The 25,661-nt window shown below is 39.4% G+C and overlaps 1 protein-coding gene across 1 annotated transcript in view; it reads right to left on the bottom strand.

The window, feature by feature from the left end:
* Positions 1-18,626: 18,626 nt before the first annotated feature.
* The window catches only part of ESRRB (estrogen related receptor beta), a 62,886-nt gene continuing 55,851 nt past the window's right edge, over positions 18,627-25,661 (bottom strand). The window contains exon 6 of the mRNA XM_007424819.3: positions 18,627-23,360. Coding sequence (XP_007424881.1) covers positions 23,116-23,360 — 245 coding nt within the window. The 3' untranslated portion in view covers positions 18,627-23,115. The remainder of the gene's footprint in view (positions 23,361-25,661) is intronic.

The raw sequence follows: 25,661 nt of genomic DNA on the forward strand, positions 1-25,661 counted from the left end.
GCCAGTCCTGGCTTTGCTTGTGACTACTACGTTGCGCATGAGTAAACCTTCTTTGTGAACCACACGTGTCACGAGAGTTTCTCTGTCGAACGGGGCAAATCTCACAGAAGGTAGACTGATTTTACAGAGTGGATAAATTATGTGGTTGTATTAATTTGTCATCTTGGTTTTTATGGGTATGTATGAATGGAGGAATCCATAGGTTAATGATAGGTGCATGTTGCTCTTCAGTGAATGATAATAATGGGAGAAGTAGATATGCATTTTTGGAAAACAATATGCATGAATTAGCTTAATCCATGGGAAAATTGTTTTGTTAAGTGACATGAATGGATGGGCAAAGTAAAATCAAGAATAGAAAAAGAAAGACATGCTTTGGTCATTTGGAGACTCAAGACTGAATGAGAATGGTGACTGGTGAATAACTGCTTAGAAAAAGGACTGTTTATTTTGAATATGTGGTTTAATCATAAGTCTATTCAAATGTCTGGAGAAAAAAGAATCTGTATAAGTCTAAAAGTATTACTGTATTGATTGTATTGCTTATGATGAAAGACTGATGAAATTAGTGAAAGGTACAAGGAAATGAAACTCTGAATATGGACAGACCACTTTTTGGGTAGGATCAAGAGTGGATCTTGGGGGAAAATGGGCTTGGAAGAAGAAGAAGTAGATGGGGAGGAATCAGCTCCATCTCAATCCTAGCAAAATGGCTGTTTGTGCAGTACTGGGTTATCCTATGTTAGACCATTGCTGTGTGAGCTGCACTGGCTCCCGGTTTCCCCCAGGTGCAATTCAAGGTGCTGATTATCACCCTAAAGCTCTATGTGGCACAGAGCCAAGTTATTTGTAGGACTACCTCTCCATGGAGGTATCTGCCTCTTCTACTAGATTGGACAGAGTGGGCTCTAGGTCCCTTTCCTTAAATGTTGCCATCTAGGAAGAGTGCCTTTTCTGCAGCAGCCCCTAGAAACTCTTTCCCTTGAGATGTGGCAGCCCTTCACCCTCTTTACCTACTGGAAAGCCATGAAGAGCTGGCTGTTCCCTCAGGTGTTGGGACAGTAAGGTTGGAGCCTGGGGGGGCTGCATCGATGAATGGGTATAGTTGGTGGATTGGACACCTGATTTTGGGGGGGCGGGGTTGCTGCGTGGTTTTTATTGTTTGTGTTTTTATTATAGTTGTTAGCTGCCCAGAGTTGTGCGCCACAAGATGGATGGCCATATAAATATTTTAAATGAATAAATAATTCAGCCTATCACAGATTCACATGTGAAAAAACAAAGTAGAGGTTTAAAAGGAGAAAAATAAAAAGTACCATCGATATTTAGGGTTAATTCTAATGCTACCCTGTTTAGGCTCAGTGCCCATCTTAAGAAAAAAAGGCTGTTGCTCTATTCAATATTTTCCAGATTTTAAAAGCAGAGTCATCATTATTTTTATCATCAGCAGCAGCAGCTTGGGTCATCTTCTTTCTTGATCTGGGTTAACTTTCACAGTATTGAGTTACAAAGAAAATGGCTGCCTACATCTTCAATGGAATTATGATTCAATGGAGTAGATTGAATGGAGTAGAGATACTAATTTTATAATATGCCACCTAATTCTATGAATGCTAACTAAGGTTGAATGCCTGTAATCTCTTGGCTGGCAGCCTAGAAGGCACACAAATACTTAATCATCATTAACTAAGGATGGAGAGAGAAGTCTTACCATGTCTCTTGAATCAGGGATTCAACAATGGTTTAAGAACTCAAGAGTCTTAATGAATCACATGGCAAGCATTCAGGAAGAGTCTTCAGTAGTCTTACTGAATCTATCCTTAAGACTCAGACTCCAAATATAAATTCCTTCAGAGGATCCTCTCATCTATGTAGGAGTCAGGGATTTCAGAAACAGCCAGGGGGATCTTTTAAGAATCAAGTCCAACATCTAACAAAACTGGATTTCTTTGTCTTTTTTTTGGTTATTTATAAGATTTAAAACCATCTCAGTCCAGAAACCTAATACATCAGAAACCTAAGACCTCAGCTGTCTGCAGATATAGTGGAAGTCTACTCAGTGAGCAAGTCCTAAAGATTCCTTGAATGTGACTGAGATCCAGATCTTATATTGGTCTTTGTGAGTACCTGAGCTATAAGCTTACTCCATCTGAGTCTACAGCAAGGGCCCCCAGAGAAGGAACTTAACTTGCAGATCTCCTCTGTGTAAAACAATCAGAAGCTGGCGCATTTATGGAATTATACAAAAAATTACACAGTATGTCTCATATTTCATTGGACTCAAGGAAGTTTATAAATACAACTAATAAATTTTTTTAAAATACATATGAATCAGAAAATGATTTGACCATGGCAAAGGACTGATTACAATATCTTCCATTTTCAGATCATGTTTCAGAAACTAGATGTATATTTGAAGTTGCTAAGATATGAATAGCAACATTTTCCATATTTGCTGAGGCCCTAGAAATCAATCAGATTCTATAGGAAGCTAGTATAACTTCTGAATTAATCCCCTGATTACCTGGAGGACAGATCATTGTTTACTATGTAGTGGCCAACCAAATTACCAATGGGAAGTTAACAAGCAAGAATCACATCTATAGCATCTTGTAGTTTGCGGGCTTTGCTAGGTTTAGAGCTCTCTGATTTCCACAGGAAGTGTTTTTTCATGAAAAATCATTGTGATAGAGTGAAGTTGGAGTTGCTGCCTGTGCTTTGGAAAGGTAAGCTGCAGCCAGGCAGAAACTCTTCTCACCCCATTTCCCTTGTTTCCCTGACTACTCCAAGCATCCAGGCCGGCTGTCCTGGTATTTTCAAGGATGTGCAGATGTCCACAAGCAGCCTCAACCCCAACCAGGATCTTAGTTTCGAAAACAAACATTAAGACAGAGTGGAGGAGGAGGTGTGTGTAGAGCATGTGTGTGTGTAAGAGGAAATGTGACAAACAGCCTACAGAAGGGGAGGCAACGTCTATTACTATAGCTATTACAAGCAGGCAAGAAGACTAGTATTCAGCTACCAAGACCAAAGGCTGGGGTGAGCCGCATATCTTGGTGGGAGTCTTGCCTGGAGCTTGAAGTTTTGCTGAGCGAGACAGGGAAGCAGAGGTGATGTCTAAGGCTGGCAGCTATTGCAAGCAGGCAAGAGGACTATCATTCAACTGCCAAGTCCACAGGCTGTGGTGAGCAGCTTATCTTGGTGGGAGTCCTGCTTGGAGTCTTGCTGGGAGCTCAGGAGCAACTAAAAGAAGAACAAACACACTGAAGCAGCACCTGATCTCAACTACTGCAGGAATATTTGGAAAAGGCAAAGGTTGTATGGCACCTTACAGACCTCATATATTTATACAGACTTTGCTTGAACTAGGTATTAAAGGACTGAACATTAAAGATATATTTACATGACAGCATCACCTTGCAAGTCGTAGATGGGTGAAGAGCAATCGTCTGTTGTTGGGGGAAGGTGTGTGCTGCAAGGAAGTATTCTGTATAGCTTGGCTACGCTGTGGTGTGTCCAGTCTCTGGGAAAACAAAGAACCCTCAGAATCATCATTTGCATGTACCCTTTAGTTTCCTCTGCAGTTCCATGAGAAGGAAACTATGGAAGATGAGTAGATATATTGGCTTTGATCGACCAAAAATGACTAGACAGTTTGAGCCCTTCTGAAACCCAGCGCTCTCCTGAAGCAATATCTTGTTATGTGCCACCTTCATTGCTTTGACAGCATGAAAGATGCTTGGTTTTATTCCTGCTACTGTTGCTATTCATCATCCTCTTGTAAAGCCAAAACCTTGTGCTTGTTCCTCACTGGTTTAATACTCCCCTTCCCTCTTTTTGCCAGTGAGTGTTCTACAGTCAGGAAGCAAACATTCCTCACTTGCAGAAATTGGGAAAACTATTTAGCAGTGCCTATTTTGTTTTGGATAATTATCAATGAAATAAGAGTGCAATCAAGGAAGCATGGTGAGGACCATTGTTCTTATATAGGTCATATGGGCATCCACAGGAGGGGGGGGGTAACAACATGGGCATGATGACATAATCATGCAAATGCTGCAACTTACATATTTGAATCCAACCTCCTGATGCAATATGCAGTCATAGCATCTGTGTGATTACATCATTGCATGTGTGTCATCATTTTGACATCACTGCAGTTTCCTGCAGATGCTGCTGATTAGGGCTGGGCAGAGAAGTTCCCCTCCATTTTTTGAATTGTACCTACAATATCAGTTAATTTGATGAAAGAGAATTTGCTTTAGAAATGTTTTTAAAGGAGATGATTTTGGGGAACTTTCTATTAGTGGAGTATGGTAGTCTTGCATGTATTGATCATTAGTTAGTCAAGGTGTGTGTGTGCAACTCCTGTCTTTCATATACAATAATGTCTCCAGCAATCCTTAGTCTCCTTGGCTTCCCATGTTTCCATTAACTACCAATAGGAGGCATTGTAAGGGAACTCCTCCCACAGGGTTTATCAGTAGCAGTACTACTCTCTCTACTAAGGGGAAGTTCTTCCACTGGAGAAAGCATCCACAATTTTGACAGAGAATGTCAAAAGGCCATTTGCATCCCATCTTATATGAGGGCCTCTATAAAACTGATTTGCTAGCACCATTGTCTTCACATGTATTTTCTTTTTGACACTGAAATTTCTATAGCACTTTTGGAGTTTCACTAAATAAGCAGTACACTCTTTACTTCTAGGTTGACAAAAATAATAGTTGGAACTCTTACCTTCTATCTCATTCATTGTCCATTCTGTGTTGGTTTCATTATCCTGATTCAGTGTGGGTGCCATTATAATTCTGCCCAAATAATAAAGAACATATTTCTTTTCCAATTTGCCTTCTTTGTCCCACTTATACCATTTCCAGTGCTAAGACATGTATGTAAGGATCCCATATAAGACCTAACAAATGTTATAGGAAATGCTGGTCAGGCATTACACAAGCAGATGCCTTTGTGGAAGCTAGGTGGAAGCTTGTAGTCCTGCAACTAATCTCTGCAGCAGCCTGAAATGATCAGTACGATATGGACAGATTCCGGCTACTGACAGCATCAGTGACCAAACAATCAGTGAAACATGCCAGATCATATTCACAGCTAAAAATTGTGTTGGCAGAATTGAGGGAAAAACATAGAACAGCTAAAGATGACTTTAAACTGCCTCGAGTATGGGCTGGGGAAGAGAATGAGGCAACATCATGAAATGGCAGAAAACAAGTAGCAGCCAGGGCACATTTGTGCAGTAGTTAGGAATAAATGAGGAAATGCCCAAAGTTTATTTGTAGTTGATTTTCAGAGAGTAAATACTCCAGATAACCAATGGATAGAATGATGGTAAATACACAGCTGGTCAACCTGGCCCTGACTTCATTTTAATACTATTTGAAAAAGTGACTTCTGAAAGCACATTTTATTCTGCTGAAACAGATGCCAATTCCTTCCTTTTGCTCTTGGGGCTATTGGTAACAACTTCTTATTGCCTTTATTTATAAGGTGCCATAAACATTAACCACACTTTACAGACACATAAAAGATAAAATTCTTGCTCTCAGTGGAGATGACAGTGTTACTCAGACTTAAAAGATAAATGTAGGATAATAATTCAAAGTGATGGTGCTGAACAGGGAATTAACTACAATGGGTCTTTGCATATAAGCATCTGTACAGAAACATAAGTGAAGGAGAAGAAAATCCTCTGGAGCCATGAAATTTGGAAACCAGCCCAACAGATGTTGTGTCATATGCCAAAGGAGATAGAGTAAAAAAGGTGATGAAATAACTGTTAGATGGAAGAGCAGGTAAAGGCCGCATGGGATGGAAGGACAAGGAAAGGGAAATAGATTTTTTCCAGTAACAATTACTGTACCTTGATACCTTTGGGACACAGTAATAGTAGTCGCATATGTTGCTGAAGATTATGTGCTTGGATCTGTTAGGACATGTTCACTTCTCAATCCTTTTGAATCAGTTTGAAGATCTGTAATTGTCTTCAAGCCTGTCTATCTCAAATGTTTGAAACAAGCAGCACACCCCACTTCACTAAATCTCCTTACCCCATTCCACACAAAAGAGAAATAAAATTAATTACTAGCATACCAAATCCTCCTCCCCCTCCTTACACTGTGTTGTGTTATATTTACATATAATGTACACTGAAGAATAGGACCAGTGGGTGCAGTAAGCATTCTGTAAACACAAAGACATCACAGGAAAAGTGCTGTTGTTAATTTCATCTAGCTCACCTTCGGGCTATTTGTGCAGGAATGGACCTTCTCAAGATATTACAGCCTCTTCCTATTGTCTAATTGGCGCACACTCACTGATTGTGTGCAGTAAGCAAAAGCTATGATGATGTGTATTGAAAAGAAGAGTGGAGTTAGAGCAGTTAAAAACATGCCCCCCAAAACTGTTAGAAGCAGTGCTATAGCTGATTGCAACTTCATAAAAACATGCTTGGTGCAGATGAAATAATTTAACATTGTGCAGTCTTACAAATTTGTTAACTGGTTGTTTAGTCCAGTTTTCAAGATGAGTGCATTTGAAATAAAGGACTTCCCTTGGGTTTTGTAGGTCAGAACTCGCTTGGAAAAGAGAGTCCTATCTACTGAGGGGGGCTTCTGACACCACCAAAATCAGACAAAAGTGTGAGTAGACTTGAAGAGCCTGGTTAGTATTATGCCAGGTTACTCTTAACTGTAGTTAAAAGTATCCTCCACTGCAAGTTCAAGGGGGATGTGGTGCCATTTACAAATGTCCATTACATTCACTAAATCTCATTTTCATATCACTTGCATTATTCTTCAAGCCCATAGTTTATGTCTCAAGGCTTCTAATGTGCCATATTCTTTCTACAGTACTAGCTTTTGGAACTTAAAATAAATTATTAATAAGGATAGGTAGAATACTTGTGGACAGACATGCCCAACTTCAGCTCTCTCATTTAGAACTGCTAAATGACTCCTTATCACTTTATAGTAATCTTTCCTGAGGCAGACATCCCTGGCCCATCAGTGTTATGGATGTCGTCAGTCACTGGCATAAACGTGATTAGGACAGCAAGGAACAGCTTAGATAGAGAACACTTCCTTATGGTAAGCATTTGCCCGCAGTGATTGATACTGATGTATCCTCTAAACACATCTACATTTTGCATTTTAAACAAAGCTATTGCAGCGGAACTGCTCTCTGTCAATCAAGGCAGCAGACTTTGTTTCCTCCTTGTCTACCTGTTCAGAGTAGATTGTTTTCTCCTAAGATAGGAGAAACCATATGGGGAAATACAGCAAGGATCTACAACGTTGCTACGTTCAATATTCAGTTTGAACAAGAAGGGGCATCTAAATAAATATTGTATGTTATTCTGACAGGGTGGTAAAAAAGAATTCTCGATGACATGGGAAAAAGTGGGGCCGGTATTTATTTATTTATTAGATTTATTAATTGCCCCCATCCCAAAAGACTCTGGGTAGTTTATAAAACACAAAATATAATAACAAAGTAATACCAGTAATACAATGTAATAATAATACAAAAGTAACTGACATCCTGGGACTGATAGCTGTATACAATCAATCTTCAAAGGCTCTTTGGAAGGGCTAAGTCTTCACTATTCTTCAGAAAGTGTAAAAGTAGGGACTACTCTCATATCAGGCTCTTGTATCAGGGGACAAGCTGTTCCAAAGGGGCAGCTCCACAGAGAATGCCTGTCTGCTGTCCGTCTTCTTTCTCACCCTACCCAACTCTTGCTTGCCCCCTTTAGCTCCATGGAACAGAACATTGAGCTGAGACATTATTTATCAACATCTGAGAGAGGTTTCTCCCAATTATGTGTTTAAATGAGTGGGACTAGAGCTGATGATGACCTATTTATTTTCCTCTATCTGTCCCTTTCTCTCTCTTCTTTTTGGAACACACCCTTCTCTCACTCTCCTTTTCTTTATCTCTTCTTTCTCATTTGGTCTATGTGCCACTGGATTCCCACCTCTGGACCTCAACAGATTAACTATGAAAGAAGGAAAAGGAAAACCGATCAACCAAGTGGGGCAGTTGTAAGATGATAAAAATCTAAAAAAAAAAAAAAATCTCTGAGATAAAGATGAGGTCTGTAGAAAGGCCTCTGTTGCTAAAGCTTGGAGGCAGCTGACAGGGGTAAGTAATGGTAATCGTAATTTGTAGTGCATTATCCACAAAGCAGCCCAGTGACAAAGCTGCAATAAAGAATGTGTCATGGCAAGTGACATTCATCATTTGTCCCTAATGGGCATTCTCTTCACACTTTTTTTTTGTCATGAAGCTAGAGCTTATTGCCCCCCCCCCCCCAACTTGAGTGAGCTGAGGCCAAATTTGAGGAAGCAAATTGAGGAAGCTGGACACAGTTCCCTGGAAGAATCTGCAAACTTTACTCCTCCTTTCTTCCATTCTTTGTTTATTCATAAATAAGTAAAGATATTCATTTATTCAGTTTCTACCCCACCTTCTACTCCAACAAGTACTGAAGGTGGTACTCATGTTGCTGGCCTATCTTTAGGGATATCCAGTTGCTGTCTGTGTTAGTCCTCTTCTAGTATGTGAGTTTGTAAGTGGATTTCTAAGAAAAATTGTGGAAAATCTGCATGTTTTTGTCATTTTTGGTTGTATTGGGGCTTTAAATAGGGTAAAGAGGATCACACAGCAGCGAGTGAGCCTGCGGGGCATGATAGACAGGAGGTCTCCAGGAACATATTATCAGGAGACAAAAGGAACAACAGTGCAGGGAGAAAATTCCCCCAAATCAATTCCTCCCACATTGAACCTCTGCTAGTTTCAGTCCTAAGTTATGTTTAAATATAAAGAATTAGAAGAAGGAAGATCTGGGATCTTGAAAATGTCATTTACAGTAATCTGGACAGCAAAATCCAGCAGACAGGCATCCAGGTCTCCTGGTCATAGCCTTTCCTGTTATGGTGGGATATATCCTATACCTCTTCAAATGACAGTATGACTTTTTAAATTTACATCTGCATATAAATCAGCATGCGCATATTCTATGTTAATCAGTGTTATCTTTTGCCCTATTTTTTTTAGCAGTGAGTAAAATGATCATTCTAGTTCTACTGTTAATCCTTACCAGAACAGAACTTACCAGACATATTGCTCAAGAAAGCTTATGAGAACCTCAGGACAGGAACTAAGGAAAATATCCAAGAATCCCAGGGGGAACCCTTCATGACTGGCTTAGTCTATAGAATGGAAAGCAATTGCTCCATTTCTGGTCAGGCAAGTGGGATCATTTCATGAGGCCTGAACAGAAAGCTAAGAATAGTTGTCTGTGAAATAACAGAAGAAAGCAAGTCAGCTTTCTCTAACCTGTTTAAAGAACAAATTAAAGGATAAAATAGCTCCTTAAAACTTGATGCCCAGCAGATGCAGTGGAGCTGTGAACCTCAGTATTCCCATCCTTTAGCTATCTTCTCTGAAATATTGCCATCTGGTGGGACCTCAGAGATGTTACTTCTCCATGGCTGCCAACCTGGCTCTTCACCCAGGCTTGGGGCTAGGATAAAAGTGAGCCCAGCAAATGTAAGAGTATACAGACTTTACGGGATATTGCAGCACTGTGGTTGAGATATATGGTCTTGTTATGGGGCTTGGTTGGTTTTATTTTGCTTTTAATGACTATTACTGTGAGCCACCTAGGGTTATCTTGCATAAGATAGGCAGCCATCTAAGTTTCTAAATAAATGAATGAATAAATAAATAAATAAAATTCTGGAGATGCAGTCCCAACATAGCTGAAAAGCAAAACATAGGCTGGACAGGAACAAGCTGCAGTAATAAAAAGGAGCTTTATTCAAGAGCTGCATCTCATATTATATTGGAATGTGCTGTAGTTTGTAGATGTAATGCTGCAGGCACCCTTTTGACTATGTCCTTAGCTATTTTGCACCATGTATTTTAGGAATAGAGATAGAGCAGCAAAACATAGAAGTATGTTTTCTAACCCTGAGAGGGTAACTATGAAGAGTGTGGCCAGTCACAAACCACCCATTTAAAAAAAGGCAACAAGATGAGATTATTCCCTCAAGGTGTAACGTTGGAGATCTAGGCATTAAATCAGACTGTATTCACCAAGTAGGAAGAGATGTCTTTTTTCCCCCAATTACCTGTGAATTGGGGAGGGGATCATCTGACATTTCCTGGGAAGAATGAAGCAAAGGAATGGATGGGAGGTACAGATGATCGCCCATGCCTCCTAAGAAATATGGATGCCTTTGAAGATCAGCCACCCCTTGGGATGAGTTGAGTGCACAGTGAATGTTACCCCTTTTTGTAACACCTAAATGGGACTCCCCCACTTTCCTTCCCTGTTCAGTTACCTCTTTTTCTTCCTCTACCCTTTTTTCCAAAGTTTCTGCTGAAAGAAGGAAGAGGAATTGGTGCATGTATTGATGTCTTTCACAATGTATGAGTCAGCTGTGTGTAGGAGAGGGAATAGTTGATCCATTAGGGCTGCAAAAATCCAGACAGGCACAGCAAAGAAACATATATAACTTTTACCGTTTGCTACCATCTGGAGGTTGTCTGGATTTATGCATTCCTGACTCAATAGAAACATATAAGGAATAAATTAATTGGCTAAATTGGGTAAGTTGTTTTTACAAGCAATTAATTTTCAACAGTAGTTATTAATTCAATTAATATTAATTTATAAGCCTGCCCCTGGCCTTCATTGGAGCATGGCCTCGGTCAGGTTTATATACACATATACATATATATACAAACAATGGTCTCATATGCACATATTTGGGAGGCGATTGATTGAAACTGGAGTTGACAACTCTAAGGTGAGGAAGTTGGACATGTTACAGTTTTTTGTCTGTTTATATGTTTCTTTTTCTGTATTTGTCCTGGGGAGGGTCTTCATAAATTTAGGGTCAACTTTCTAGGGTAAATGCACTACCCCACCCCCATCCCCATTTGCTTATACTCAAGCTTTGTAATTTGCTATCTGAGCTCAGTCATTGCTGAGTGATAAGCAGGGCTTCTTCCTGAATGGCAACTTTTCATCCTGCACTGCTACTTTCTAAATGGGGCCCATCTGGTCTGGATCTGCCTCCTCATATCTTGTCAGAATCTCTTTGATCCATACAAATTGTTGATGCTATTTCTGTTCCACTTCTTTGTCATCTTTGAAAAGAAAATTATAAATATAGCAGTTAATTTTTTGCCACCAAAGACACCATGGATGCAGCAAGTCAAAATGTCATCTAACGGTGGTTAGCAGGAGATGCCATGGTTGCTTCTGATCTTTCTTTCTTTCTTTCTTTCTTTCTTTCTTTCTTTCTTTCTTTCTTTCTTTCTTTCTTTCTTTCTTTCTTTCTTTCTTTCTTTCTTTCTTTCTTTCTTCTTCACACACGCCTTGGTGAAACTTTTTAGTGTGCAACTCAAAAATCCCTAAACAATCCTCCTGTTGTGAATAGTCTTCCAAATGCTTGGATTTAACAAAAATATCAAATTATTAACATGCTCTTAATTAGATCCACATCATCCATAATTCAAAGCATGTTTAGCCATGTGAGTAAACTTCTTAAAGAGAGATAGAAGACTTTTAATTTTGTGTGTGTGTGTGTGTGTGTGTGTGTACACATAAATATATAGCCTCCTAACCCTCTTCATGCAGAGAAAGTGAGAGAGATCTGAAAACACATGAAAGAATCTATGTTTGAACCACAAATACCCTCATTGAACATCTTGCTAGTTTTGACAGCCAGGTGAAGGCTTTTGTGTAGCATCATCATATGTAGTGTGGTTTGGCTCTGCTTTCAGAAGAAAACAAAACATGCTTCCCTAAAAGACAGTTGTCCTGGCTTCTACGTTTAATGGGAGATGCCCTCAAAAAGAAAGCAAATCCAAGCTTCCTTTTAGTAGATTTCATATCAGATTGCCATTAAATCAATACCAGGACTGAGAAGTGAGACTTTTAGCCCTTGTGCCTTAGCCTTGCCAAAGTGCCCTTCATGTTAAGCCCTTTCCAGAATTCTCTTCATCATAGTGGGACATGCTGCTTTTCATAATCTCATGATGGTTCACAAAACCACTGAAAGTGTTTGATTATATTGGGAAATGCAGGCAGAAACTATAGAGTCCTCCATTCATGACTTATCACATGAATTAATGCATGTAAACATTTTTCTATTTGTCCATATTCTTGGAATGCTTTATCATGGTAATATAGATAGTCATAACTGGTTCCAAATCATCAAAGGTCATCAAGCAGAGGATAAGCTCCTGAAACACTCTCTCTTGCTGGGAGATCTGCGACTCAAGTGCTGTGAGTAGTTTATATACTTTCAAAAGTAGCACCCATCTCTAATTTCTTCTCCTCATCTGTGTTAGGTGCCTTCTGAAATCTTTTCTATTCATCTTTTGCCAGCAGGTGGTCCATTCTTAGATGTAAGCAAAGACTTAAGAGGAAATTATCAACATGTGAAAAAGCTGAGCATATTTTTCAATCTGCTCATGTATGTTTCCTGTGATTGTGATGGTTCCAATAGCATACATCATGCACACAGCAATTCCATCTCCTAACATCATAGCAGTCAGCTTCCCAGCCTTTAGAAACATCTGGGATGAACTACATTCTGTGTAATTGTTCAAATAACTCCTGCAGCACCTTTGAAGCCTCCCAAGTAAGTAATTTCTAGTCATATATTAGGAGTGCAAAGCAGGCTCCCAAACCCATCCACATTATTTCAAAGTGTGAGATAAGGAGAACATTATTAAATACATGTTTAATCACTGGCTACTTAAATATAATCGCTGAAGAGATCTGATGGAGGCAAATGAGGTTAAAAGAAGCTAGAAAAACCATAGAAACTGTTTACAGCATAAATGGGATTATAGAATAACAGAAACATTTGTAGAGACAGAGTATATCTGGAACCAACTCCACTAAAAAGTTAAGTACGAGAGGCATTGTGCCTGCTGTTTAATAGGAAAGTACCAGACACAGATGAAATAACTACTCAACTGCTTAATTGCCTATTCTCCTGCAGTTTTAAAATGTTCACAGTTCTCTGTCAACAAATATAAAACAAAATGTGGCCAGATCAGAAAAGTTCAGTACATATACCTATGCCAGTGAAGAAGATGCAAGAGACTTATCATATCATTGCACTATTTTTTATGCAAGCTCAGTTTTGCATTAGGCCTTATTAAAAAAAAAACCTATTAGAACTGTACAGGGAACAAGAAATGCCAAATGAATAAGCAGGTTACAGAAAAGGTAGAAGGACATAAGATCAGTTAGCTACCATAAGATTGATAATGAATAAAGCAAGAGAATCTAAAAAAGAGGTGATTTTTACAAGGTACTTTTTGACTCTGTGCTCAAACTTCTCTCTTATAGGTGAGAAGTGGCATTTCTCAGGGAAGGGTGAAATATCAGGAGAGGTTGATATACAATGGACCTGAGAACAAGCTGAGGAAACCTTGTCTAGAACCCTTCATGGGTACTGGGTTCATTATAGGGGACGAGGGAGGGAGGGAGGGTGACCTGTGTCTTTCAGATGTTGCTGAACTTTAATTCCCAGCATCTCTCACTGTTAGCCATGCTGCTTGGAGCTATTGGGAGTTCTAATTCAGAAATACTTGAAGAATTAAAGATTTCCTCACTCTCGCTCTACTGGTATGTTTCGTGAATCAAATGGAAGGGCTCATTTAAAGAGTACTACCATTCATTAAAATAGCCCAAGAGAGAACCTATGTGGCTTGCTGGATTGGTATGTGGTAGAAATGTAGAATTATTTTTAAGTAAGGTGTATTCATTGTGAATCAGCCTAAACCACAAATGCTAGTAGGACATTCTTTATATAAGTGGTGTGTATTTCTTCCAGTTCCTTGAGAAATTAGGAGGATAAAGATTTAAGAGTTCTAAATACATAGGACTAACCATTGTGTGTGCATATGTGTGCATGTAAGAGACCCAGTTCACTCACAGTGCATTGTTCAGGGATTATGCAGTTGCATTGTAATTTCAAAATGATTTCTGAAGGGTTGTTTCCTGGTACTAAGATGGCTAAGCTCTCAACTTGTTTCCATGCATGTGCTTTTATTTATTGTTTGTTTATCAGTCAGTTACTTGTATAGCACAAACTTCCAAAGACTCAGGGCAGTTGACAAACATGCACAATACAACCACAAAGAATAAACATAAAGCCCAAACTAACAATCATCTCTCTACCAAGTAACCCAGTTCAACTATCTTAAGAACAAAAATATGTCTCATGAAATGCAAGCAGAATGGGAGTCCCGCCCCCAACCTCAGAAAGCAAAGGGTCCCATAATATGGGGGCCACAACCAAGAAGGCCCACCTTTGGGCCCTCATACTCTCCACTTCTTCAGGAATAAGGACTCGAAGTAGTCCTTCTCGGAATGCATTTGTAGGCTAGGCTGAAGTGCCAAGCTATGTAGGGCTTTGTAAATAATAACTAGCACCTTGAATTGGAGCTAGCATCTTATTGCAAACCAACACAGTGACTGAAGAACAGGTGTAATGCTACTAAACCTGCTCCTCCCTGTTAGGAGCCAAGCCGCCGTATTTTAGACAATTGCAGCTTCTGAGTTGCATTCCAGGGCAGCCCAATGTAAAGCATGCTGCAGTAGTCTACACACAGGCTCATGGAGGCATGGATCACAGTGGTAAGGACTTCCCAATTCCAATAATATTTGGTTTTAATGATTATGAAATGATTATGAAAAGTTTTAATAGTGTAAATGGTAATATACATTACTTGCAACATTTAGTGGCTTCAATATTAAAATTGAAGTCAATTTACAACTCTGGAAATGGAATGGTTTGAAGTGATTTAATCTAGCTTTAGATCATTTTCTGCCCAAAAATAGCATTCTTCACTCCAGTATGATTATTCATAACTGGCTTACTGCACTCAGTTTAATTGACAGGCTACAGGCTATGCAAATTCCCCCCTCATTGCCCCATGAAAACAACATTGATGTGATTTTTTTAAAAAAACTTTATTATTAAATTGAGGGTTGGGTTTGTATCAATCCCACCCCTACCCCCCATCTCAGCTTAAGCTATTTTTTCTTCTTCTAGATTGCCTCCTTCTCATCTGATCGAAATTGTCCCTTTAGTACTCTGTATTGAATATATTGAAAAATATGTTTGATATTTACTGAAAATAGTGCAAGTAGTGAATCATGTTATTGAACTGAACAATTTTAGACAGGAGTTATTTTTATTAAAATTATGTTGTTTATGTGGTGTTTCTGGAATGAGTAGACTGAAAGGAAACTTAATTATGGCATATGCTGACATATTTAAAACATTTCTCCATTGTTTTTGCTAAAAGTTACAGCAAGGTGATATGACAATTTCATAGCTTCACCTGAAACTGATCATATTGGTGATACAATTTCTTATTTTCTCTTTGGAGCTAAAACCAAGAGCCTTTCATATAAGAGGTGGTGAAATGGGAGGGTTGGTCCAAATTTCTAAGCAAACTGATCAGATACGAAAATCAAAATTATTCTCTGGGTTTTGCACTTCTTGGAATTTTGTAATATAGTTGTAAGCTAAAAAAAGATGAAAATACATACAAAATAATTTAGGTAATATGTGTAGGAATATGCATTTTAAATTATATCTTTATTATATGGAAATGGGACAGAACTGACTTATGAAAGAACAAATGCTAATGGGTATGGTCACAAAAGTCAAGATGGCAGCCACAACGGTGTGATCAAAGCTCTGTCGTATACACACATATACATACATATATACACAGATACAGACATACAGACAAAAACAAACTGTTCTCCTAATTTTAAGAATGCATATTGGATTCTCACTGATTTGAATAAAAATCCTTCTTTGATGATGAGCCTGCTTTAATATTGATTTATCACTGATGAAAAATTGTGGGCTGTAGTTTTATTTTGATAATTTAGCCACATTATCATGAGGGAATACTATGATGCAAAAATACTTCTCTTATTAAAGATTTACATTCTGGCTGTCCAACTCAAATTGACATACATCAGTCTTCCTCGGTTTTTCTTCTGCTGCCTGGACATTGTGGGAATTGTGGTCTGGACACATCTGAAGTATTCCTAGTTGGAGAAGACTACCTTAAGAATAATCATACATGAGTTAAAACAATAAAGAACACAGCAGCTAATTAACTATATAAAATTTAACAGCAAGAGTAGAAGTCAGATCATGCCTACATATGATCAATGTTGCTCATTCTCAAATTTAGGAGGCTATGCTGCTTTGGTAGTCCTCTCTCTCCTCTATGGTGGACATGGCATGCTTATATCGTGGTGGTCAGCAATGCTCCAAATTATACCATGGACTTGGATCAGCCACAATTTTAATTTTCCAATGTGCCATCAGAGATAATGCAGGAAATGTAAATGGTAACTAACCCAATTGCCTGGGGCTACTCAGAGCAGATTTTTTAAATATGGAAGGCAGACCAGACAACAGCTGTGGGCTCTGCTATAACACCAGGATCACTGAAAGTGCCCCAAGATGCCAGATACTGGATGCGGGAATTAAAATAAAAATTGATCTCTGAAATAAGGTTCATTAAAGAAAGGTTACCTGAGACATGGTGGCCCACAGCATAGTGGCATAAGAGAGGGGGCTACTCCAATGTCCTTCCAATCAAGACATCTGAGGTAGTAGACGCTGACAGTGATCAGTGTGGACAGCCATTATCATAGACAGAAGTCTAATTCTATATTTAGAGACTTCTAGAGTACACTCATTGAAATAATAGCACTTACATCATAACTAACTTAAGGCTCATTGATTTATGACCGAGGCTGGGATTCAGCCCAGAGGGTGCAATTGATTCAGAAAATGCGTGGAGCTTTTTTATTACTTTCACTGATTTTCCAGGCATTTTTTTTTTTACCACAACCAAAGATTCCCCCTCCCCCACTTTAATTTTCTACTGAGGATTGTTGTTCTATAGCTACCGAATAGTCCATTCTAATTGTACTTGGAAGAAAAATCAGAACACCCCTTCCAAAATTTGATCCCAGGGTGGTCTGACCTGGAAAAAGCTTCTCTTGAGATTGCCAAGCTAAATGAAGTTATGAGTTTTCCCATAGCTAGCACAATTGGCCACTTCTGCTTTAAGAGATTCTGAAGTAATACATTTCCTGAATCCTCAGGATAGGAGATAACCCCCTCACATGTGCCTCTAAGCTATGGAACACCCTGGCTGCGTTAGCTGTGATCAGGAATTGACAATTATTGTCCTCCTCCAGATGAGAACTCCAGTCATCCTGGCCCTAACACCTGAGGAATAGATTTTTAGTGCCTTTCTAAAGGCCACTGGAGTTGGGACCAACCATGTGTCACAGTGAAGACTGTTCCAGAAGGTAGGTGCTGCAACAGAAAAGGCACACCTCCTACATCCCAGCAGATGGCATTGTTTTAGGGAAGAGACCTGGAGCATGCCCATTCTGTTAGAGCATGTGGAACAGGTAGATACCATTGGGGAGAAGTGATCCCCCAGTCCTGTGCCACATAGGGCTTCATAGGTGATAACCAGGACCTTGAATTGCACCCAGAAGCCTATAGGGACCCAGTGCAGCTTGCAAAGTAATGGGGTTACATATAGATGGCCCATAGCTATCCTGCCACTGCATTCTGGATCGATTGTAGCTTCTGGGGTGGGGGGTGTCTTCAAGGGCAGCCCATATAGATCACATTGCAATAAGCCAACCAGGAGGTGACTAAGGCAGGAGTGACAGTGAGTAAGGCCTCCCAATCCAGGAATGGGTGCAATTGGTGCCCAAGACAAAGTTGTGCAAAGGCTCTCTTGGCCATAGCTGCTAGCTGCCATCTCTCAGTGTCAGCAGCAAGCAACATTGGTGTACTATAAAAAGTATGTATTAAAAAAAGAAATGGAGAAGCAGGCTTTTTTTCCTTCCTCCACCACAAGACCAGGTGGAATATGATTATCTGCATTTATCTCAGCCTGCTGTCCATATCCTCTGAGTCCCAAAATAGTGTATCATTCCCGAATTTGGGAAGAAGCTCTGTGATAGAGGCCACTGTTATACCTGGAGAAAAGCCATGGGAGGAGAAACCTAGAAACTTTTAAGGATTAAGGGGAGCAGTGAACTGATCATTCAAGCTTCCTACAAACTTCACTCCACATCTTCAGGTGTAGATATTGGGAAAAAGAAAAAAAAAAACCATGGGAGGAAAGAGGGTTGCATTTATCTTTGGGACTGATTTGCAAATGGAACAAAGTGTGGGATGGCTACGGTCAAAATCCAGATGCTCCTTGAAAAGGAGTCTGCAAAGAAAATAACTAGGGTGGAAGCAAACATGGACTATACAAATGGGAGCTGAAATACGTATATCCAAACCGCTGTTAGCTGATCTAATTTGCATGAATGTTTATGCCATTAATTTAGGTGTTTAGTGTATAATAAAAGAGACAACACAGGGTAAGGCAAGTGTACCAATCCCATGTGTGTGATGATGTTAAATGCTTCAGAATACTCAGTAAATGCCATTTCAACAAGATTTATTTGTACATTGTTTTATTTCTCAGATTGTTTGAAATGATCTGTAGCACAAGAATACAAATTTATTTATTTATTCAACAGGGCCTTTTCCCCCCAAAGAGGATAATAATTGAGTAGATATTGATTTTGCTCCTGAACTATGACATCCTGCCTAATTTGCACAGCTTCCCATTTTTTTGAGGGGGGCGTGTCTCTTAATCATCAACCCACAGAAGCTGAGCCTGGTTTGGACCGCATTCATTATAGAATGGCCACAAGTTGGAAACTCAGTTCTAACTTATAAAAAGCTCAACCACTTACATTTTTCGATCTTTCTTCTGGACTTTGCCCCCACCCCTTTCTCCTTTTCTTTTACAGCTGTTTTAGCTTGGTTTCAAAATATGCATTTAACAGTTTCAATGGGAGTCTAGTTATGAAGAAAAAGATGATAACCCCTATTTGGCATAAACAATATTGTTTGGCTGGGGGTTTGAAGTTCCTTTACATTTCCATGCAAAGTAATGCCCATTATTTCTCAGATACAAGTGGAATGAGTATCCTTCCGTTGATCTGAACTGATCCCCATCAAACTGAGGGGGTGATTTTTCCAGTCAAGGCCAGAGATCTCTGTTCCCAGAGAGGAATGTAAAATAAGAGCAGCATCTGTTGCCTTCAGGGCTCACAGAAAGGGTTATGTTTCACAGCAGAAGACAACTACTGTCAGTGTATAAATACGCAAAGCTTTGGAAGGGAGAGAGTACATCACAGGATTTGGGTGTAGGTTCAGAAGAAGAATGATACACCTCTCTGGGAAGGTGCAGGGTTTCACTAGCGTCATCACTATCTCCTAATGAGGGCACTTACCTGCATGCCTTGTCCTAAACTAATCCCAGATTAGCACTTGGATAAGATTTCAATATTGCCTACTCCATGGAAGCTATAATTGTACTTGCAGATAACAAAACATTCTTGTACTTAGGAGCCTGTTCCTTACATTTAACCACTGTATAGCCAAGATTGTTTCAACTGCCGTAAAGAACAAAATATATCTTTGCACATTCACAAATACATTTCTGTATGGGATTGCCTGTTTTTGTTAAAATCTATTGCTGGTTAAGGGCATTCTCTCCCCCATAAATTGCTGCTATGGTATATTACTGTAGTCTTTCTTTGGGACATGTCTGATCATGCTAAACCAAAACATGTGCTGCAAAAGCCCCCCTATTCCATATAGGGCAGACTGTATCACTTGCAAATAAGAAGGAAAATGCTTTTCTTTTTCTCATCCTTTTTACATTCACTGAATATTATATGGTCTATTTGGTTCAGAGTACTGCAGCTGTGGGCTTTAATGATCCTAAAAGGGCCCAGTGAGTAGTAGAGAAACAGGATCTAAATTTCTTCTGACTTCCAAAATAGATTGTACATTAGCAGAATATATTCTAGATAGCTCAAAGATGTGGGTCCAGTTTACTTCCATGTCAGAGCCAGAGATGCTGACAACTGAATGCTGGGTATGGGTCTGGACAGGTTAAGAATGGTCCAAATAAATTGCAGGGCTTAGTCAACCTTAACTGATCTCAAAAACTATTTAAGATCAAGTTTGATAAGTATCTGGATAGCAGATAACCAGCAAATCCCAGAATTGTAGGCTAGACTTGGAACTCAAAAAAAAAAAAAAAAAAAGCCACTTCCGTATTGCTTCTAAGAAAACTATGGGAAATGCATCCATTAAGTCACTAGGAGCCAAACTTAATTTGAAGAGATTTTACTTTATCCTATAAATGACTGTAGATTATGTACAGTCAAAAAATGGGTTCACACATTATACTAAATCATAACATGACTTGTTTGGTTTTGCGTTAACAATGCCGAATGATCAGCAAAGTTATTCAAACTCAGAGACTTATTCAACATAGAATGATGGAGGAAATTGTGGCTTAGAACAATTTATGAAGCAAGTCATAATCTCAAGAAATAATAGTTCCTGCATTGATCTTCCTCCTCCTTGTTTGATATAGTTACTCTTTTTATTATCCCTAAGTGATAAGGAGGAGCCCTTTCTGGAAATGCCTTTGGAATGTGCCTCCCAAATGAAATCTAAGCCATGTCTGTAACATCAGGCCATGAACAAAGAAGCTGTCTTATGAAATCAGACTATTGGTCCAACTGGTCCAGCATCTATAATCTTTGGCAGTGGTTCTCTAGGATGTCCTGCAAAGGTTTTTCACATCTGCAGAGACACCAAAGAATATACCTGGGAACTTCTATATGCAGAGCATGTAGTCTGTTCTTTCTTCTACCAGCATTTGCCGTCTTGGAGAACAATTGTTATTAGGACAATAGTAGTAGTAGTAAGAGAACCTGCTAAAATGATGTGGAAAGATCTTCTCACTCCCCCTACCCCATGTGAAGAGAGGGGGAAAATCCAAACTTGGAAGAGTAAGGATGAATCTGTGCATCCTCTGCCATTCCTCTGGAGGTTAGGTTTGTACTTCCCAAAACAAAACTGCCAGGACAGTGTTACAAGACTCTACTATTTTAGTGGAGTTTGGCCACAAATAGTTGCCAATGGGAAGCACAGCAGTACCTTGTTTATTTTCTCTGGTCAGAGCCACAGAAGAATATTTTGCACAAGTGGGTGCTCTCCTCTTGTTTTCCCCTCTCTATCTTATATTTAAAAAGTCTAGAATCTCAAGGCAACAGAGATCAGTTCAAAACAAAAAGATCAAAGCCTCTATACTCATTATCTATGGAAAGGAGATGGGAAGAGAATGCATAGCATCCACTTGGCAATAGACTTTTTTTGGCCATTTATGTCTTTTATTGCTGGGGTTAGTTTCATTTCACTTTGGGTTTTTGGACTGTGTGTGTGGGTTTGTTTTTTTTTTTTTGACAAATCCTTTTCTAAATCAACATCTGCTTGGTTACCTTAGCTCTTTCAGTGTAATTAACCCTTTAATTTATTGCTGGATCTCAAGAAGTCTGAAAACACAAACACAAATACCATCCTCTTCTGTTGAAATGTTACAAATCAGGCAGTCAAGATTTAACTGTGCTTTTGGCTCCATGGGGTAATTTGATGAAATTCAACTAATCTCCCAAAGGGATAATCAGGACCCAGTTAACTTGGAAGACAATTTTTCATGAACTCAAGGCTCTACCTCCTACCATCTTCCTCCTGATGAAGGAAGACATACCAGTAGATATGAACTTGGCATTCAAAAGAGCTGAGAGGGAGGTCTGCAACTAACTTAAAGCAAGGGCTGGACAACTTTTGCCTTTCCACCTAATTAAATAAATCCTATGTAAGTGACCAGATCTCTGGCAAGAGCTATCTGTCCTCCCACTGGCAGTCTTCTAGGAAGTGGGCTAGTGATGGAGAGATAGAGGCCATCCCTATGTGCTGCTGGCTTTTGCCCAGCATGAAAGATAATTTATTTCCCTACATGCAGCTATTGAGGTTGAATTCAAACAAATGGCTGAAAAATAAAAAGAAGGTATTCAGAGAATAAGTATTAAATATCTCCTTTAAGAAATTTGATATAATTCCTTCATATGAAACATGAGTCCAGCAGCCTTCTTGAGATATTTTTTCCTAATCCATCAAGGGATCTATTTAATATCAGGATTTTCTGAAAGAGTTGAATAAAAGCCCTAGTTCAGGACACCTTTTTATTTTGGCTTGATTATTGTGGACAGCCTGGGTCTTGGGATTCATGTCTGGTGGAAAAGAAAGAGGGAAGGTAGAGGGTTTTTAAATAATACCACACATAGGAGAAGAAAGGAACTGTGATGGAAAAAACTTTGGAATAAGACCAGGGCTGGGCTTGTTCTCTCTGCATGCTCTGAAACAATAAGACCTTCCTCTCCCCAGGATGTATCTCCAGCTTGCGTAGCAACTACCACTGGGAATGTTCTGATTGCACAGGAATAGGAAAAGCCAGATGCAAAGATACTGCTCAAGATCGCAGAATATCTTATACAGTCACACCTGCTTTTCCCAGTAGGAAATAGGCCTCTATGTACACATTACAAATAACTTGAATTCAGATGGAAGGTGCTCCTTTCCAAAGAAGCAACTGGCACATGGGCCTGTGCCTTGAAAAATGGTATCAAGTGCCAGGTCCACTAATGCCCACATTTTTTAAAAAATCCTCTCATACCACCATGCTATAAATGCTATACTTCTGTACCCCACTATTTCCTGCTTCCGGTCTCCACATCCTTTCATTAGAAGGTGGAAAAAGCTAGGAATCAGCTGCCCTAGATAGTGCAAAGAGCATCACTGCTCAGGGGCTCCAAATTTTCCTTGGTTCCCTCTGCAAGTGCAAGAGCTTAGTTGCGAATTTCCCACAAATAAAAAAAAAAAAAGATGTTGATTAAAAGAGTTTCCCTCTCTGTACATGATACTCTTCAGATGGCAGGCTGCCAGATTAATGTTAAATAATTCCTCCACAGTAAATGATTGAAGATAGAAGCCAGCTGCCATCTTGGTTTGGTTTGCTTCATGGTTGCTTCTGTTTCCAGTTTGTTTCCTGGCCCTCTAGGTGGGGCTGGGCATGTCAGACCTTGGCCTCGAGCATCTCTAGGAAGAGTTTGTGCATGGGGACCTTGCCTTGCAGTTTGATGCTGTAGAAGTGCTGCACAGCTTTGGCAGCTGTTTGCCGTAGGAGGGGCAGGGTCAGCAGCAGCTTTCCTGCACGTCGTGGCTCCTCATGACGTTGACTCAGCTCGTAGTCCTGAAGGGCTTCATGGAGAAGATCTTGCAGTTTCTGCACTGCCTCCATGTCCTCTATGTGCATCGAATCTTTAGAGGGAAAAGCAAAACCAGTGAGGGAATCAATCTAGCTAAATGGGCAGGGAACATATTTAATCTTAGAACACAGAGCTTCATGGTAGAGAGGTGCTACCTGAAGAACCAAGAGCGAGAGCTTCTGGGAGGTATGTCCTACCTGAGAATCTATCCAAAAGGTCTGTTGGAAGAAACAGACATACTACCAGGCCAATCAATTTTTGCATTAAATTATGTAGCAAAGTTATTAGAATATGATTTTTGATATACCTGAAACATACATTCCTCTCTTGTTAGACTTAATATTTTTGATTTCACAATGAACAACAAATTCAGCACTTGGAGCTTTATATCATGAGCTCAAAGCCTGACTTAATTAATGTGCCATACTAACATTCTACACTCTCAAGAGATTTCTCCTTCTAGATCAGCTTGAAAATACTGAAAACTAATTTAAGAAACCTTGAAAAACTGGATGGGTTTCCTTGCTTTTTGCCAATCAGCTATCAGTTTGTTTGTCCATATTTCTGCTTTCTAATTTGTACAGCAATACATGGATTTGAAGAGTCCTCATTGAATTATTTTCAGAGCTCCTGCTGCAATTATATGGACTGGTAGCATATAACAAAAGAAAAGAAAGGCAATTAGGAACAATAGCAACAAAAACAATAATAATATATTAAACTTATATGACCACCAAATCAAGGAGACTCAAGATAGCTTACTTTAAAAATTTAAAAAATCAAACTATTAAATGCAAGAGGTGCAAAAAAATAAATAATACTATAAATAAAAACATAAAACAGTTTTAGCCATCCCTCATTAGTCATCACTTGGCAGGATCACAAAAAAGCCGGGTTTCCAGGTCCTTTCCAAAGCCTTGGAAACCTTCAGAGTCCCAGAAAACAGCACTGTTTAACTGAAGGGATGCTGAGCATGCCCACTTTATCAGATCTTATGGGACGGGTAGAGACAATTGGAGAAAGGTGGTCCCATAAGTAACCAGGAGAAAGGTGGTCCCATAAGTAACCAGGCCCTGAGCAATGTAGAGCTTTATATATACTTATATAGAGTTTTCTGCACTTAGAAACCTGCTGGAAATCAGTGCAGCTTACAAGGATAAAAGTGTCCCATGGGTGTACCAAGGTGCCAAAGAACTTGTGGGACAACAAAATTGTCTTAGGCACAGCATGAAGTAACCCTACCCAATGCCAACCCCAAATGTTCAAACATTAGCCTGTACCTGGGCATTTATAAAATCCCAGACTTCATATTCAGATGAAGATGCAGGTCTGCTGGTGGGGTGAAATAAGCCCACCTATACCTCCCCCCCCCCAACCCCACTGTTGCAACGGAGGGCTTGCAATTGCAAGCAACTGAGATGTAGTATACTGCTGTTATCAGTGACATTGTTGTACCTGTGGATAAGGAAAGTGTTGGAGATGCAGTTCCAGAAGAAATGACTGTTTGCAGCTTTTATTTGGTGTCAATATAGCAAGCAAAATACTCCTTTTCTGTTCCTCTCTTGGTCTCTGTTCTGCTTTCGCCTGATTAGAAGACTGGAATACTTAGGCTCTAATCTTCAGCCAGCTTTCTATAGGAAGAGTAAAGTTCTTCCTTCTCCTTTTCCCCATCATGAATATAAAAAGCTCAGAAATGCAGGTGGTCTTATTGGAGCATTTTTTGTCCTTAATAAAATTTAATTAACATTTTGGATCTTAAATATCTGTCTGTAGCTACTTTAATAGACTTGATTTTAGTCACACACATTCTGTTAAATAGATACCAGTGAAAGAACTGGAGGATTCTAATAAAGGCTTCTTCAAAAAAATTACCTACGAAAAGGCTGTTTCAGGGCAGCAAATACCACTTCAAAAACAACTATGTATTATTTTCTTGTGCTTAAAGGGTCAGCCTATACTTTAATTTGATTGGGTAACTTCCTTAAAGGATTGTGGGAATGCTGTTGCCATATCTTGACTTTAACAAAGCATTTGATGATGTACCACATGACATAATTAGCAAGCTAGTTAAATATTGGCTGGATGGCATGACTATTAAGTGGACCCATAGCACAATGCTTTGAGTATGGTTCCTCAACAAATTGGTGAGGTATATTGAGGAGAGTATTCTACAGTTCAGACCTTGTCTTCTACTTTTCCATATGACCTGGATAAAGAGGTGGAGGGAATGCTTATCAAATTTGCAGATGACACAAATTTGGATGGGATGCCAACACTCTAGAAGGCAGAAATAATTTTCAAACCAAGTTTGGTAACTTAGAAAAATGAGCTGAAAATAATAGAATGAAATGTT

This window comes from Python bivittatus, unplaced genomic scaffold, assembly GCF_059951505.1.
Source record: "Python bivittatus isolate LINGU-HERP-01145 unplaced genomic scaffold, Pbiv_v1 ctg000480_np1212, whole genome shotgun sequence".
In the NCBI taxonomy this organism is placed as follows: domain Eukaryota; kingdom Metazoa; phylum Chordata; class Lepidosauria; order Squamata; family Pythonidae; genus Python; species Python bivittatus.